General features: G+C 42.1%; 1 protein-coding gene across 20 annotated transcripts in view; it reads left to right on the top strand.

Annotated features, from left to right (window-relative positions):
• Positions 1-15951, top strand: part of NRG4 (neuregulin 4) — a 55630-nt gene that overhangs the window by 30717 nt on the left and 8962 nt on the right. For 19 of the 20 annotated variants that reach the window (XM_065558402.1, XM_008174939.4, XM_042842399.2 and 16 more), the window contains one exon: positions 13552-13701. The exons of the other annotated variant lie outside the window; for it this stretch is intronic. In XM_065558402.1, coding sequence (XP_065414474.1) covers positions 13552-13701 — 150 coding nt within the window. The remainder of the gene's footprint in view (positions 1-13551; positions 13702-15951) is intronic. 20 annotated transcript variants of the gene reach the window in all.

The following is a 15951-nucleotide window of genomic DNA, read 5'->3' as shown; positions in this document are numbered from 1 at the left end:
GCAGGCACAAATGATAAGACAGAAGCAGAGAGGATAAGAGGACAAGAAGAAGTCCAGCTACTGACTGAGGCAATCAGGTCCTACTCCTAGACACACCATAGCTGAAGCTCCCTCGTGGTCCTACCCTGGAGAGCCAGCGGCAAGTCAGGCAGGGACAACTCCACTCCATGAGCAGTGTCAGGGGCATTCCTCCCCTTGAGAGTCGAAAGAGTATCTGCCTGGGTGGGTAGGCTGGGCCTGCTGCACTTTTCTCCTTTCATACACGGAGTGCTTTGTTGGAGGGCCCTTCAAAAGTGGGTGTTTGTGTTAAGGCCCCATTAAGAGGCAGGCTGTAGCTTACACCTCTCAGAACAATTGTTTCAGGCTCTCTCTAAAGTCAGGCATATGTTATTGCATCAGTAGGCTGCAGATGTTTTATACTGGTCTCAGATAAACAGTGACATTGAGGAAGTTGTCAAGACCTATTGCACATGCCAAAAATACATGATGGGTTAAGCAAAAGAGCCTGTGTTGGTGGCACAGGAAAAATTGGTCCCTTGGAGCACAGTAGGCATAGATTTGTTTACATTTACTTGGGAAAAGATGCATTCTAGACTATTATTATAATTTCCCTGAGATAGCTTTACTAGGAGATACTACTGCTAAACTGGTGATTGTGCATGTCAAATCTATTTTGCCCGACATGGTATAAGTGACATAGTAATGTTTGATAATGGGCCGCAGTTTGGTGGCAATGAGCTTAAGCAATTTTTAGTGAAGTTTGGGTTTAGACATATAATCTCTAGTCCCCATTATCCCCAATCCAATGGGCTGGTGGAAAATGGTGTTTTCCATGCCCTTTTCCCTGCAAAGGTCTGTTAGGCAACAACCACATGTTAAGACAACTGAGCTCCTGTACCTAACTCTGCCAGAACAAATGGACTCTCAGTCTTCTGAAAATAGTACTATTGATATTTTAAGGGAGACCTGCAAGTCCAAGTGAGAGTCCTGTGATAGTGTTCCCAGGTTTTAGCTGATTTAGTTATTTGTCAAGAGGGGCCCTAGATAAGAACGGCCATACTGGGTTAGACCAAAGGTCCATCTAGCCCATATCCTGTCTTCTGACAGTGGCCAATGCCAGGTGCCCCAGAGGGAATGAACAGAACAGGTAATCACCAAATCCATCCCGTCACCCATACCCAGCTTCTGGCAAACGGAAGCTAGGGACACCATCCCTGCCCATCCTGGCTAATAGCCATTGATGGATCTATCCTCCATGAACTTTAGTTATTTTTTGAACCCTGTTATAGTCTTGGCCTTCACAACATCCTCTGGCAAAGAGTTCCACAGGTTGACTGTGCGTTGTGTGAAAAAAAATACTTCCTTTTGTTTGTTTTAAACCTGCTACCTATTAATTTCATTTGGTGACCCCCAGTTCTTGTAATATATTGAACATGGCCTTTTTGCTGCTATTACCTATCTGGCAGAAGTGTCACATTTGCAACAATGAGGACCGGACATTTACTTTAAAAAAAAAAAAAAAAAAAAAAAAGTCTGTCCCCATCGCATAACTCCAGGAACTAAGGCCCTAGGCATAGGCCTGTAGCTCCTGTGCCTTTATCCAGCCCTACTGGTTGCACTGAAGTTGACAACATAATTAAGAAATGGCCCTTCTCTTGAGTGCTCAAGACACTCCTCTGCCAAGATAAAGCAAAGGCAGTAAGTTGTGGTTGTAAATTGGTTACATACCATAGGAGAAAAAGGCAGAATGTGGAAGTAGTGGCATGATTCTGGGTAATGATCTAGCACAGCTGTATATACTACCTGTGTGTCAGTTCTATTTCATACTCAGTGGTGCAAACTCTTGAAACATTTGATGTTTTAAAAAAAGTCTCAGCTCCTGGAGTCTAGACAGTATGTGAAAATCGCAGCTTTCTTTTTCTATGAAAGTATGTTTTTAGACTTCATGGTTGTGGAGAAAAACTTGAACACATGAACCAAGTGCACCCTGAAGGTTCAAAAAACAGAAAGCAAGTAAAAAGAACACAATTATTTTTAAAAAAATCTCATTGTTTGTAAGCCAATCTCATTACTTTTTTGGGCCCAGCCTCATAATTTTCAAATGCCTGGTGTTGGCAGTACTACAGATGGCATAGTTTCCCCTTGATATCATCACAGAGATATGCACCATGTGCCACTACAGATGAGAAGTCATCCGTGGCTTAGAATTCCTGTATAACTTGATGTTGTGTCTGCCCATCCATAAATAAATTAATGTGGGTCTATAATCATGCAGATCACAGATTTAAGAAGTCCTCTACACAGAAGCAACTCACTGGCTGATGCTAGTAGTGTCCCCAATGGTCCTTTGAAAGGACCTGAGTTCAGTGACCTTGACACAGATAAGAAGGGGTCTGGCTTTTTTAGGTCAGCATTCAGCTCATCACAGTTTTGCTGAGTGGTTTGGGGGTAACTTGTGGCTCAGCAAGGTTGAGGAAGGCCCTCTAAGGCTCACAGAATCCGTTAAGGTTACAGCACCTTCTCTAAGCCTCTCCATTTCATGCCACCTCATTTTTTATACAGCCCTCACATAGTCAAGTCCTGTACTGCTTTCTCTTCCTCAAGCTACCCCTCTGCCTCACCCTCACTCCGGCAGCTCCACAAGGTGCCTCTCACATGAAATTCCAATATGTGAGTGGCAACTATTTCTACTTCCTCCCTCCACCTTTCCTAGTCCCTAACTTAATCCAGACTCTCCTCCATCTTTCCTAGACTAATCCTATAAATCTTCAGTAAATCCTGTTTCTTTCTGTATCTCTTTCTCCATCCCTGTGTTTGTCTAGCTCTCTCCAAGGGGTGTATGAGAGAGTCCTTGCTCTGTGTGATGTCTGTCTTCAGACTGCAAACATGCAAAGAGCCAGTGAAGGGCTGCTGCTTTAGCAGCCTAACCTGTACATCCTGGCTTTTCTTCATGGCTCAAAAAACTTACTTTGAACACCTCGAACAGGCCCTTCTGAAAATATTGTTTGGGTACCTCTACCCTAGACTACACTCCATCCTGCTTCTGTGGAGTGCTGAAGTCACTGGGTTCTTAGGTGTTGAGAGGGAGGATAGTTCAGTGCTAGGCTCAGACTTGGGAGACCTGGGTTTAGTTCCCTGCTCTGCCACAGACTTTCTGTGTGGCTTTGGGCAAGGTACTTAGAGTGGGATCCACAAAGGGCCTTATGTCCCTAAATCCCAGTTTTGGCTCCTCTGCGATCTGCAAAATGCCTGCTGAATCCCATAGGTGCCTAAACTCAACAGTGCCAAAGTTTGCAGTGTAAAAGTTCCCTCTGCACCTCAATTGCTGCCTCAGGGCATGCACACTGGTTTGTGAATTGTTCTGGGGCTTAGGTGGGAGATAGGCATCAAGACACCTAGAGGGAGGCAGTAGTGTACATACTCAGAAGCAGAAACCTAGGTGCTGAAGGAACTTTTACCCTGAAAACTTAGGCACTGAGTTTAGGCAGTTACAGGGGTCAGTGGGAGTTGTATGGATAGCTGTGTAGCCAAAATTGGGACATAGGTGCCTAAACCTATGACTTCAGCACCTGAGTCTTGGGTTTAAGCTCTTTAGCACCTTACTGGATCTGGGGCATAATCTCTCTGCATTTCAGTTTCCCCATCTGTAAAATGGGATAATAATACTACCCCTACCTCACAGGGGTGTTTTGAAGATAGCTATATTAAAAAGAGTGTGAGACACTCAGATACTATGGTACTGGGAGTCATAGCTCAGTGGTTTGAGCATAAGTACTTAAGATAGTTTACATTAGGGTGTTTTAGGGGAAAAGTCCCTTTGGTTTGGTTTCACACTGCTTAGGCTCCCACTGCTGTTAGCACAGTGGGCATTTTAATTTTCAGAAATTCCATAGTTTAGACATGGCCTCAGACAACTTGTGCACAACCAAATGCCAGCTTTGAAAGACCTCTGGGCACACAGCTTTAACTCTAAAGGCCCCTAAACAGCTGTTTTTGTCTGCCCAAGCTTTTGCAAGTGTTGGCTTTAAATGGTAAATTTTTTTATATTTGATATTCTGATTTTTCTTCCACTGGGTCAAGATAGTTTACAACTTTTAGGACGGTGTTGGAGACTAAAGCCTGTATCAATATTCAGGATATCAGCCCCTTGGCCTGAATTGGCAGGTGGATAATATAAGGACATGAGAATGGCCATACTGGGTCAGACAAAGGTTCATCTAGCCCTGTATCCTGTCTTCTAACAGTGTCCTATGCCAGATCCTTCAGAGGGAATGAACAGAACAGGTAATCATCAAGGGATCCATCCCATCGCCCAGTCCCAGCTTCTGGCAAACAGAGGCTAGGGACACTATTCCTGCACATCCTGGCTAATAGCCTTTGATGGACCTATCCTCCATGAACTTAACTAGTTCTTTTTTGAAACCTGTTATAGTCTTGGCCTTCAGACTATCCACTGGCAAAGTTCCACAGGTTGATTCTGCCTAGAGCTTGGTATTTTCATACAAACCATTGCTAACCAAGAAATTCCCCTGCTTTTCCTGATTGGAGACAAGTTCTAATAATATTATTTGCTCTGATTAATAACAATACTAATCAGAAGGAAAGCAGTGGGGTTTCCTGTGTGTTTATTAGGGTCAAATCCTGGTTCTCTGCGCAAAGCCTATTAAAATGAGATTTGCTCATGGCACCTACAATGATTGGAGAAAGGTGGGATGGGAGAATTCCTAAAGCCATGGGCAAGTCCTGGAGCACCTGCACAACCGTACAAACTGTTGGAGCCTAATTGCAGCAATAGCTGCTGTGGCTCAATGAAGAGTCACAATGCACATTTTGGTGAGTGACTTATTCACTAAAGGATATAAATAATTGCAGACCCACTGGACATGTCCACACATCTTCCCAGGTCCGATCCACTCCCACCCTTCCTCCTTGATGCTGACATGGAGAGTTCCACGTGGAGCAATATTCTGTGGTGTATGAGACCTAAATGTTCCCCTTACACAGTTTTCTTGTGGCTGGCTCCTCCTCCAACGCAGCTGTCTCTTTTCTGCTGCCTTTAAGTCTGTTTGTAACTCTTTGGCAAGCTAGATGATCCAGCCCTTAAAGTATGTATTTTACAAGGCAAGTGGAAATCTTGATTACCATCTGAAATTCTGTTTTCACAGTTTTAAAGCTCACAGCTTTACTAGTAGACATTTGAAATCTATTTTCTTTTAACATTTTTTGTTTAAATTAGAAATTCTAATTTTTCTTCAGATGCAGTAAAACTATACTTTCCTTTTTAAATTCATATTAGAATCCTACAAAGTAGGATTGTTTAAAGCCAACAGATAACGTGTTGCAACAGCATGCAAGTAACCTATTGCAACAGTAACACTTGTCCTTGTGACCACAAGCCTTAATTAGTATAATTCCCTCTTAGTAGGGCTTACTGCAGGGCTTCTGTCTCTTGCAGACACTTTTTCACAACACAGCAGCATTTATCCACTGAACTGAGCAACTGCAAACACATCATGCTTAATCTTGTTCTTACATTGACTGCCTATAAAGTGGCAGATTGATTATAAACTGGTACAGTTGATTTGAAAAGCCCTTAAGAATATGGTGTTTGGCTACCTTTGAGACCTCCTGTTACAGTTTCATCATGATGGGAGTCTGTGCTCACACACATGCCTTTCAGAAGCAGGGGCCTGGATTTTCTTCTTGATGTCAATGAGAAACCCTATTGATATCACTGGAGTTATACTGGGATAAGAGGATAATCAGGTTCTTAGAGTGAGGAACTCAGCCTTGAAATCCGCTCAGTCTGTCTCTCTGACTTTTAAAAACGTATATAGTAAAAATGTTTCCCTTCCTTAGGGTGCCTTAGAACAACTGTTGTCCTGATATTTGTTACACTTCTTCCCCTTTCTGATGTACCAGATCCTACAAATGTTTAGTTTTTAACAAAGATGATTTTTAATAGAATGTTTTAGTCATTTTTATAAATGACTAAAAGATTGTACAATGTTCTAAGCCCATTGGCAGGGTCACTGCATTCATAATTTTGTTTGTAAAAGATACAAATGTGAACAATAGATAAACCAATACTTTGACATTAGTCATTCCTGTTTCTATAAAGTGCTTCACTAGTTTATAGTTCACTTTAAATGATGCTTTAAATTTTTACAAGGAATATTTAGGCTATAGGGCAATATTTTCCAACTGTGGGCCTTTTGGGGGAAGGGGAACTAGGTTAGTCTACAGGAGCAGTAGGCAGAAGCTCATAGACTCATAGACTTTAAGGTCAGAAGGGACCATTATGATCATCTAGTCTGACCTCCCGCATGATGCAGGCCACAAAAGCTGACCCACCCACTTTCCCTTAACTCAGCTGTTGAAGTCCCCAGACCGTGATTTAAAGACTTCAAGTCGCAGAGAATCGTCCAGCTAGCGACCCCTGCCCCATGCTGCGGATGAAGGCGAAAAACCTCCAGGGCCTCTGCCAATCTACCCTGGAGGAAAATTCCTTCCCGACCCCAAATATGGCGATCAGTAGAACCCCGAGCATGCAGGCAAGATTCTCCAGCCAGACTCTCATTGACCATTGATGCTATTTACCAGCGATGGCACGTTATTGACTAATTGACTAAAATCCCGTTATCCCATCAAACCATTCCCTCCATAAACTTATCTAGCTTAATCTTAAAGTCAGAGAGGTCTTTCGCCCCCACTGTTTCCCTCGGAAGGCTGTTCCAAAATTTCACCCCTCTGATGGTTAGAAACCTTCGTCTAATTTCAAGCCTAAACTTCCCGACGGCCAGTTTATATCCATTCGTTCTCGTGTATGACTCCAGATCAGCCCCACCTGATTCTACAAACATGCTACTTCAACAGTGGGTAGAACAGCTGAAAACTCCTTAAGAGATGCCACCTTCCCTCCCAGCTGGTATGGCAGCTCTGAATGCAGACATTCAAGGGAGAAATTCACAGGTCTAGATTCTCTGGCTATTTGCTTCTTGGGTCTTCATGTTAAAGGCACCACTTCTACAATTTCTGTTTTTTAGTTAATAAAAATGTGCCTCCACATTCTCAGTGATTTCTGCTATCTTTCTATCCACCACTGTGATAAATGAAGGGTGGGGGGGGCTCCCTTTTATGGACACCCAGCCAGCCAGTTAGCTGTAAAATCCCTCTTGGTAGCTGTTCTCTGCTTGCTTTACCTGTAAAGGATTAACAAGCCCACAGGTAAAAGGAAGGGAGTGGGCACCTGACCAAAAGAGCCTATGGGGAGACTAGAACTTTTTAAAAATGGGGAGAGAAACTTTCCCTTTGTCTGTTGTTCTCTGGGCCGCAGAAACACGGAGCAGCAATGCTATAAGCAGAAATGCTGTGTAAGGTTTGAATCAGGTATGAAGAAGTATCTTCCATACCTAGAAGAAATAATTGGGATAGGGAATGTTAAGTTAGAGTTATCAGGTTTATTTCTTATTTTGGCTTGTGGCTCTCTTCTGTGCTAACCCCGATGCTTTTGTTTGCTTGTAACCTTTAAGCTGAACCTCCAAGAAAGCTATTTTGGTGCTTAGTTTTTGTAATTGTTTCTTTTAAGATTTAGCAAAAAGCCTAAGTTCCAGATGTATTTTTTTCCTTTTTGTTTTTAATAAAATTGACCTTTTTAAATAACAGGATTGGATTTTTGGTGTCCTAAGAGGTTTGTGCATGTTGTTTGATTAGCTGATAGCCACAGCTAATTTCCTTTGTTTTCTTTCTCAGCTCTTCCTGGGATGGGGAGTGAAAGGGCTTGAGGGTAGCCCACAGGGAGGAATTCCCAAGTGGTCCAAATGGGGTTTTTTTTGCATTTGGGTGGTGGCAGCGTTTACCAAGCCAAGGTCAGAGAAAAGCTGTAACCTTGGGAGTTTAATACAAGCCTGGAGTGGCAAGTATTAATTTTTAAAATACTTGTGGACCCTCCACTTCCTGTACTCGGAGTGACAGAGTGGGGAATCTGCCTTGACAATCACATTGTAAGTTTTCCTCCTGTTTTTAAAATATTCTTGGACTACTCACCTCATCCCATGCAATCTGTCTACTCTGATGATTGTACTTTTCTAACCTTCGCTTTTCCCCCAGACCCTTCTCGGTGGCTATTCACAATGACAGTGTCTCTCTCACTTCTCCTGACCCATTTTGTTTCCCTCTCTCTAAGTCACTCACTTACTTCCTCTTATGCTCTTGCCTTAAAACTCTTCTTTATGGTTTAGACTGATGCTGAAACCTATTCCCCTTTCCCTTCCCTAACACTGCATGCTTCCATTCTTCCTGTCACTAGTCTTCAATAATAGTTAAATGCAGGAAAAATGCATATACATTGTTTTTCTGTGCCTGTTTTTCTCTACAGCTCTGGGTCATTTCCCATTTCTATTTGAATGAGACAAACTGTTCTTTAAAGCTATATTTCTATTGTATTTCTCAGAATGAAACATTGTGATACCTTTTATGAAGGACATTATGCAAATAACTTGCATTTTATATGAAAATCTACAGAGAATTTCTGAAATGTTAGCTTACAGCAATCAGTTGATTAAGCAGGGTCTAGATAGCTCTAAGGAATCAAGTTTCTGCATGGATAGTAAATTTGAGATGATCAGATCTCAAGCAATGGACTTAAAGAAAATAGTGTTCATTTAGTCATTATTATATAGCTGTGATATTTGATGACTGAAAATGAGATAAAACATTTGGACAACAAATTGAGAATATGATCTCTGTGTGCCTGTAGTAGTCTCGGCCGAGGTTCGGCCCTCAGCGGGGCTGTGGGGTATCTCACCGCCTCGCTCTGGTCCGCCGTCAGTCCTGGTCCAGCGGTAGTGGGGGACGGCAAACACACTGTTAGGGGCTCAGGCCCTTAAGCAGGGGCTGAGCCAACAGTTCAGGAACCCAGATCCCTAAGCAGGGGCTGAGTCCATGGGTTGTAGCAGCCCAGGCCCTAGGTCAGGGCGGGGCAGCAATCAAATAGTCAGTTGGGAACCCAGGCCCTTAAGCAGGGGCTGAGTCAATGAGCAACAGGTCCCAGCCTCTCTAGGCCAGGGAAAAGGGGGAGTCTGCCACCTAAGGAGTGGGTGGCAGGCGGGACGCAGGCCCTCCCACTACACTGCGTCCCAGCCCAGGGCCCTAGCAGTGGCGGAAACTCGCTGCTGTCAGTGGGGATCCTGGCCGCAACACACTGACATAGGTTCTGGCAGTGCTGCAGCCAGACTGGGGTCGGCTGCACCCGGGCTACTTCCACACTCCCCCTTGTAGGGTACCTGGGCCGGACTAGTGTCCTCGGTGCTCTCCACCAGCATCGGTTCCTCCAGGTAGGTAGCGAAGAGTATGTTTGGCTCCTCCTCGGGGTAGCTGGAAAGGGGCAGGCTTGGCCAGTCCTCCTCAGGATACCGGGCGAGGGGTAGGCTCGGGCGGCCTGCTGCTGTCTCCCAGGTGGGAGCTCAGCCACAGACGTCGGCTCTCTCCACCGGCTTGTTCTCCACTGAGCTCTGCAGGTGGGCTTTTATACTTCCGGGTCGGCGCCGTGACCTCTGAGGGGCAGGTGCCAGACCCGGTGGCTCCGCCCACGTTGGTGTTAGGGGGGGTTCGGCCCTCAGCAGGGCTGTGGGGTATCTCACCGTCTCGCTACAGTGCCAGAGGAATTGAGAAATCAGGAAGATTTCTTTGTGCAATTGATTAGATATTCTAGAATTGTCCTCTGTTGGACAGTCAACTCCAACTTCTTTTTCTTGATGAAGTCTCATTCCTTGTGATGTTACAATATATTGTTGTAGAGATATATGATTATGAGCCCAGTCATGTAAGGCACTGAACACCCTCATCAGCCAATGGCACTTGGCACCTTACAGAATTTCAGCCAATAATCCTTTGCGTCATTACAATAGCAGCTATAGCAATGTATTGTAATGTCACAAAGGATTGTAACTTCAAAGTCAAGAGTAAGAAGCAGGAACAGATGTACTCCTAAACTACAAAAATCCTATTTTCCTTCAAAAGTCCCTAGTAATGAAAAATGGGGAAAGAAGATACAGAAATTAGCTGATATATAAACAGTGTGGTTACTAAATAAAATGCAGTTTTCTATGGTGCAGTCACCCAGTCTTTAAAAGAACTTTAGATAAGAAATGTCTGTAAATAAGTTTTGTAGCCTATATATTTCTTTGACTTTTACATGGTATGAATTATGAACAGACCATTAAGTTGGACTGGTTATAATATCACCAGTACCAACTGAACGTTAAGTTAATGGGTAATTTAGTTCTAAATCCAGTTAACAGTTATGAAATGTTGTATGCAAACCTTTTCACAGTAACATAAGCTTATGGGTCAAATACTAGCAGGGGATTGCACACAGGTGCCTGCCAGGAAACCTGTGTACAACAGGGCAGTGGGGGAGGGAGAAGTGAAATTTTCTGCCTTGAATCTGTCTCCCTGCAGAACTCACTGACAGGAGCAACAAGGAACATTCTGAGATGCGGCCTAAGGGTCAAGAACTGTGATCTATATGTTTCTGCACATGTGCTTCTTGACTTCATAATTCTACCTGTGCACTTCCCCCCCAGATTATTTCTGTTCTAATCAGAGACAATATGACAAGTGAAGCTATATATAGGGCCAGAGTCCGCCAGAAAAGGGATGCAAACTCAGCCTTTGCAACATTAATATGCAACCATTTTGTAGCTATACAACATATTTACATAATTTGGCCCATAAGTTTGGCTATAACCTAGCAAAACTGAAACCTGAACCACAGTTGTATAAAAAGCAAGCCAAGTTCTTCTTTCAGTTACACTGGTGTAAATATAACATAACTTCATTTGAATTACCCAGATTGACAATGGTATCATTAAGTGTAGAATTTGGCCCAGTCTTTTTTTGCACTGCACTGTCGTCATAGCCAAGAAAATCATGAAGAGTCAGTATATTAAGTGTAATAAATCCTGATTCGAATGATAGTGAACAGGAACATGTAAAAGGTGATCTGCCAAGTCTAATTTGAATTTTCCAAAGTGATAGTTTTGGTTAGTAATTCTTCAGTGATGCATTCACAATTTTTAAACAGTATTTTTCGCTGGAAGCCTATCTCCATTTAAATAAACAACAACGATGTTGATCACATGCAAAGTCATTGCTACCTTCTACAATAACCATAATTGTAGATGGCATATGAATCATATCACTCACCTAAAACAGGTCAAACTCAGGCCAATTCACGGATACAGTAGCATGAATTCTATGTCTGATTTAAGCATGAGAGTATTAACTATAGCTATACAGGTTCATGCTACTCTAACTCAAGTGTTAGATGACTATTTCTGTAGTAAAAATTTGCTTTGGTCTGAAAACTGATATTTTCTTTCAAAATCTGAAAGAAAAAAATTTAAAATTTTAAATTACATGGGAAAAAATGATAGTCTGCTTTTCAGACCTTTCTTCATTTTCCTCAGTGCTTTTTAAAAACACTTAAAAAAAAAAGATCTTTTGTGGTGCATTAGTTCATACATGTGGAGTATATTTTGTCATCTTGGATTAGTAGGTAGATGGTTTGTGATTTGGGAGAAGTGTTCAGATCAGTGGTTTTTGCCCTGAGACTCTATAGACTTAATGACATATACACCTGTACCACAGAACAATACATTTTGGGTTACATTGTGCCTCCCCCAAATAATCCTGGAGATAGAAACCCGATTATCTGTTACCTTTGATCTTGTGTAGCCATTTATACCTCCCTGAAATGGGAAGGGTACCTTTTCACAGGGGTAAATGACTACATAAAGTACAAGGCAGTGGATGATCAGGCCCTATGTCTGCTTCTGGAAAACCCCTCCTAAAACCCAAGTGTTACTGCCAACGTGCAGCCTCTTTGTGCAGTGAAGCCACAATTTGGCCCTTTGTACAGCATTTACTGGGGATGACGGAATTTCTTGAGCTATTAGTTGCAAAGCACCATGCCAAAAATCACAAATCTGTGTTCTACTTACGGAGGCTAAAAATCCAGAACTCAGCATTGCACCCAAACAGCCAGGACAGACATTGGACAGATCTTCAAGGCAAGCCTATTGGGTTAGTTGTAGGAGCTCCTGCAAATGCTTGTAAATATGTCCTCTATTCTTCATTACTGTAAAACTTGAAGTAACATAGTCCATCTCAGGATGTCATGAAGAGAAATTAGGAGACCTCATGATAGATACAAAATTCATGGGAGTCACCCTTCTGTTTGTAGTTTGGTAAAATGATTGGCAGTTTGGAAAATAGAATGTGTAGAGGGGTGCTTGGCTTACCTGGCTGCGTGCATATGGCTCAGTGAGGTGTGCCCCTTTAGCACATATTTTAGCACTACTTGTAATTGCTGGTGACCAGGACATGGGTGGTTGTGCCCAGTGATTTAAGCAGGAGTCATGCACAGTGGTTGGAGCAGGAATCAATAGCGAGGAAACTGAGACAAGCATCAGAGCTGGAGTCAGAGGCCAGGCACCAGGCCCAGGGTCAGAGACAGAGTCAGGAATTGGAGCAGAGAGACAGAACCCAGTGACCTTGGAGTGAGGCAAGGCAAGAGCAGCTATCATAGCTGTGGGCAATGCTTTGATCAGCCACTGAACTGGAGCTGCTGCAGGTCTGATTACTCTTTCAGTCAATCAAGCAGCCTACTACATACCAGTTGGGATCCTTAGGTTGCCAGAGCCTGGCTCTGCTGAAGGCCCTGCTTCCAGACTAGATCTGGTGCAGGCACTGATTCCTGACACTAATGTACACTTAAACAGCAGGAATTTTGTTACATTGTGTCAGAAGCTACAGTGATCTCCAAAGAAGTTGCCTCTCCTTAGTTTTGGAAAAGTTTTTGAGAAGCCTGTTACAAGGTAGGAGTAGCAGTGAAGCCTTTTAACTAGGTCCCTCAGTGAGTGCAACTGCTTTTTAAAAACATGTAATGTGTTTTGGTATGCCTTTTATTTCATTGCATATACTACAAATGTAACTATCATTGCAATTTGTCAAATGTCGCAATGAATGCCCATTTCCTTGATCTGTCATAACAGTAGCAGCTCTTGGAAGAGAGAAAAAGATAAATCTACAAAAGGTGCAGGCAGCACGCTCCCTCTCCACTGATTTTAGTTCTGTACATTCAGAAGGCCACACTCTCTTCTCCTTATATGACAAGGAAAACTTCATGCCCGCTTCTGAGATGACGTGCTGGGAACTGAACAAACTGCAACTTCCTGGTTTTTTTCCCAAGTAAATCTGCCCCTTCCACAGGTTTGTCTGCAGGAGAGCATAATGTAGCTACTGGATTCACAAAGCATATATAGTAAAGAGATAATTTAAGTGTACTTTAGGGGAGAATGCTTCTTTACCCCATTCCAGTCATGTTACAAAAATCAAAGGGGATAATGTCAGAAATTCCCATCATTCTATAAATGGGATTTATATGAATATGCACTATAGAAATGAATATAAATTAATTGTACTGAGTCAGAAAATGACTCCCCCTCCTGCCAAAAAATCTAATTTATATAAAACTTGGTTTCACAGGTGTATTGAGAACTATACAGGAGCCCGTTGTGAAGAAGTTTTGCTACCTAGTCTCAAGACCCAAATTAAAAGTGAACCGTTTGCAGCTTTCTTGGCTTCGGTTGTTGTTCTAGGAATTCTTGTAATTGGAACATTCTACTTCCTTTGCAGGTAAAAGTGCTTCAGAGTACTGAAGCTAGTCAATCAAGTAGAATTTATTTTCAGGTAATCATATACTAATTATTTGAATTTAAAATTATGTAATGAATTATACATTAGATATGCATGATTATTCAGCAAAATTAATCGACCTTTTTGCTCTTAATATTTTATTTTTTAATTTGTAATTTTTTGGAATACCTTTTTCAGCTTTGTCAGCTGTACTCACTTTACAAAAGCTTATTGTGACCCCCAGTTTCCTATCCTAACTAAAAGCATATCCAGAATCAGAGAGTATAACACATTAAGGTACAACTCACTTTACATTGCCAGTTTGCAAAAAAGTAGAGGCAGAAGCCCGTCAGCTGCAGTGCTCAGAAATCAGAACACTGGCTAAAATTTTCAAAAGCATCTTATTATATAGGATACTCTGTCCCACTGAAAGTCAACTTAGGCACTTTTGAGAATTTTATCCTTCAACTGTAAAAATAAAATGTACCATAGAATTACCACATACAGGGATAATTTCTGACTCCCTCTGTATGGCTGTGCTGGGAATGGGGAGAGCAGAGTTATTCTACTGAGTCAATTTGGTTTCCACACTAGAGAGTTAGCTCCAACCCAGGAGCACTAAAGGCACCAGGACAGAGGAATCTGAAGAGGACAACCTTAGAAACAGTCAAGTTCAGGAGCAAGTTTGTGTTATTTAAGTTAATAAAAAAAAAAAAAAGCCAAAAATGCCAGTGGCTTACAGCTATGGTTACCTTAGGTCTGGACTATAATTAAGTTTTGCCAGCATACTTATGTCAGATAAGAGTATAGGGCAAAAAATCCCCTCCCTAGCTGACATAGCTATGCCAGAAAAAGCCCTAGTGTAGACATAATTAAACCAGAAAAGAAGTTATTTAATTCAGGGAACTGATATAAGCAAGAGAACCCTTTTTCTGATATAAACCGCATCTCTGTTAGGATGGTTTGCCGGTATAGCAAGCTACACCAGCAAACCCTGTCTGGCATAGACAAGATTGTAGATGTTTGTACAATTCAGCACTAACCGTAATTTCAGTTATTACTTTAAAATACATTTGTAGGCCACCTTAAAACATTGGTACTTCATCTGCCACAGAATGTTCCTGTAACATTTTACAGTTGTATTTAATAAAAAAAAAAAAGCGCTGGGAATTATACTGGAGATTAAGATAAGAATAAATCAGGTTCTTGTTCCAGCATAACACAGGAAACGTTTTTACACGAATGCACGTTTCACATATACTTGGTTTGCTAGACATCCCAGGTATCCTGTTTTTACTTATGCTTATTCTCCTGAGTATCTGAAGACTATAGTTAGCTCAGGGCTAATATTAGTGCCCTGACTTAACTCAGATGTATATTGGTCAGCCCAATCAGTAGTCACACTTTAACTGCAAGGGAGTAGATCAACAGTACTTTTCCAGCTCATACCCTGTCATAAAACTGTCTGCACATATTTCCACTTTTGCCAGCATTTTAATCCCTGAAATACAATCTAGTTCACTTTTATTCTTAGTGACCACTAACCTGTGGCCTAACTCCACGAGCTGTGACTTTGCTCCTATAGCTCTCACACATCACTCACTTGCAGCCTTCCCTTGGCTGTTACTGACTAGTCCTCCTGCACTTCTCATTTCTTTATCCCTCCAAATCCATGTTGGGCCCTCTATGGAGCAGACTCAGTTGCTCCACTAAAAGTCCCTTTTCACAAATAGACTTATTTCATCAGCTGATGTAATGGAAACTTGCTGAATGCTCATTTTCCCCCTTAACTAAATACAATTAGAAGAAGCAAAATTATTTTATAGAAATACTCTCAATAATCAAGAGACAGTTGTAAAGGATATCAAAAGCATTGCAGTCACCATTTTGATTAAATCAATCTGCCCTATCACTGAGACAGGAAACCCTCTCCATTTCATTAAGCTCCAGAGGAGTAGTGGCAAGCGAATACCTTTCTAGAATTGCTGTGAATTCACTGAAATAATAATAAAACCAGCCCTGTACTACCCTTTTAAAATACATGCCAGCAGTCTTGCAGTTCTTTGGAGGTGAGATTTTTCTTTTGGATAGAGGAGCTGAAAAGTGACCCCAGTGCAACAGAACTTCAGAGGTTTTAATATACACAGGATGCATAGCACAGGAGTAATCAAGCATGGGGACTCCTCTCCACGTGCATGCAGTAGAGCTGGGGAAGGGGCGGAGGCATTGACCAGTGAGTCCACAGTTAAA

This window comes from Chrysemys picta, chromosome 10 (genome assembly GCF_011386835.1).
Source record: "Chrysemys picta bellii isolate R12L10 chromosome 10, ASM1138683v2, whole genome shotgun sequence".
In the NCBI taxonomy this organism is placed as follows: domain Eukaryota; kingdom Metazoa; phylum Chordata; order Testudines; family Emydidae; genus Chrysemys; species Chrysemys picta.
The sequence above is the reverse complement of the archived record's forward strand: the minus strand, read 5'-3'. Positions and strand labels throughout refer to the sequence as shown.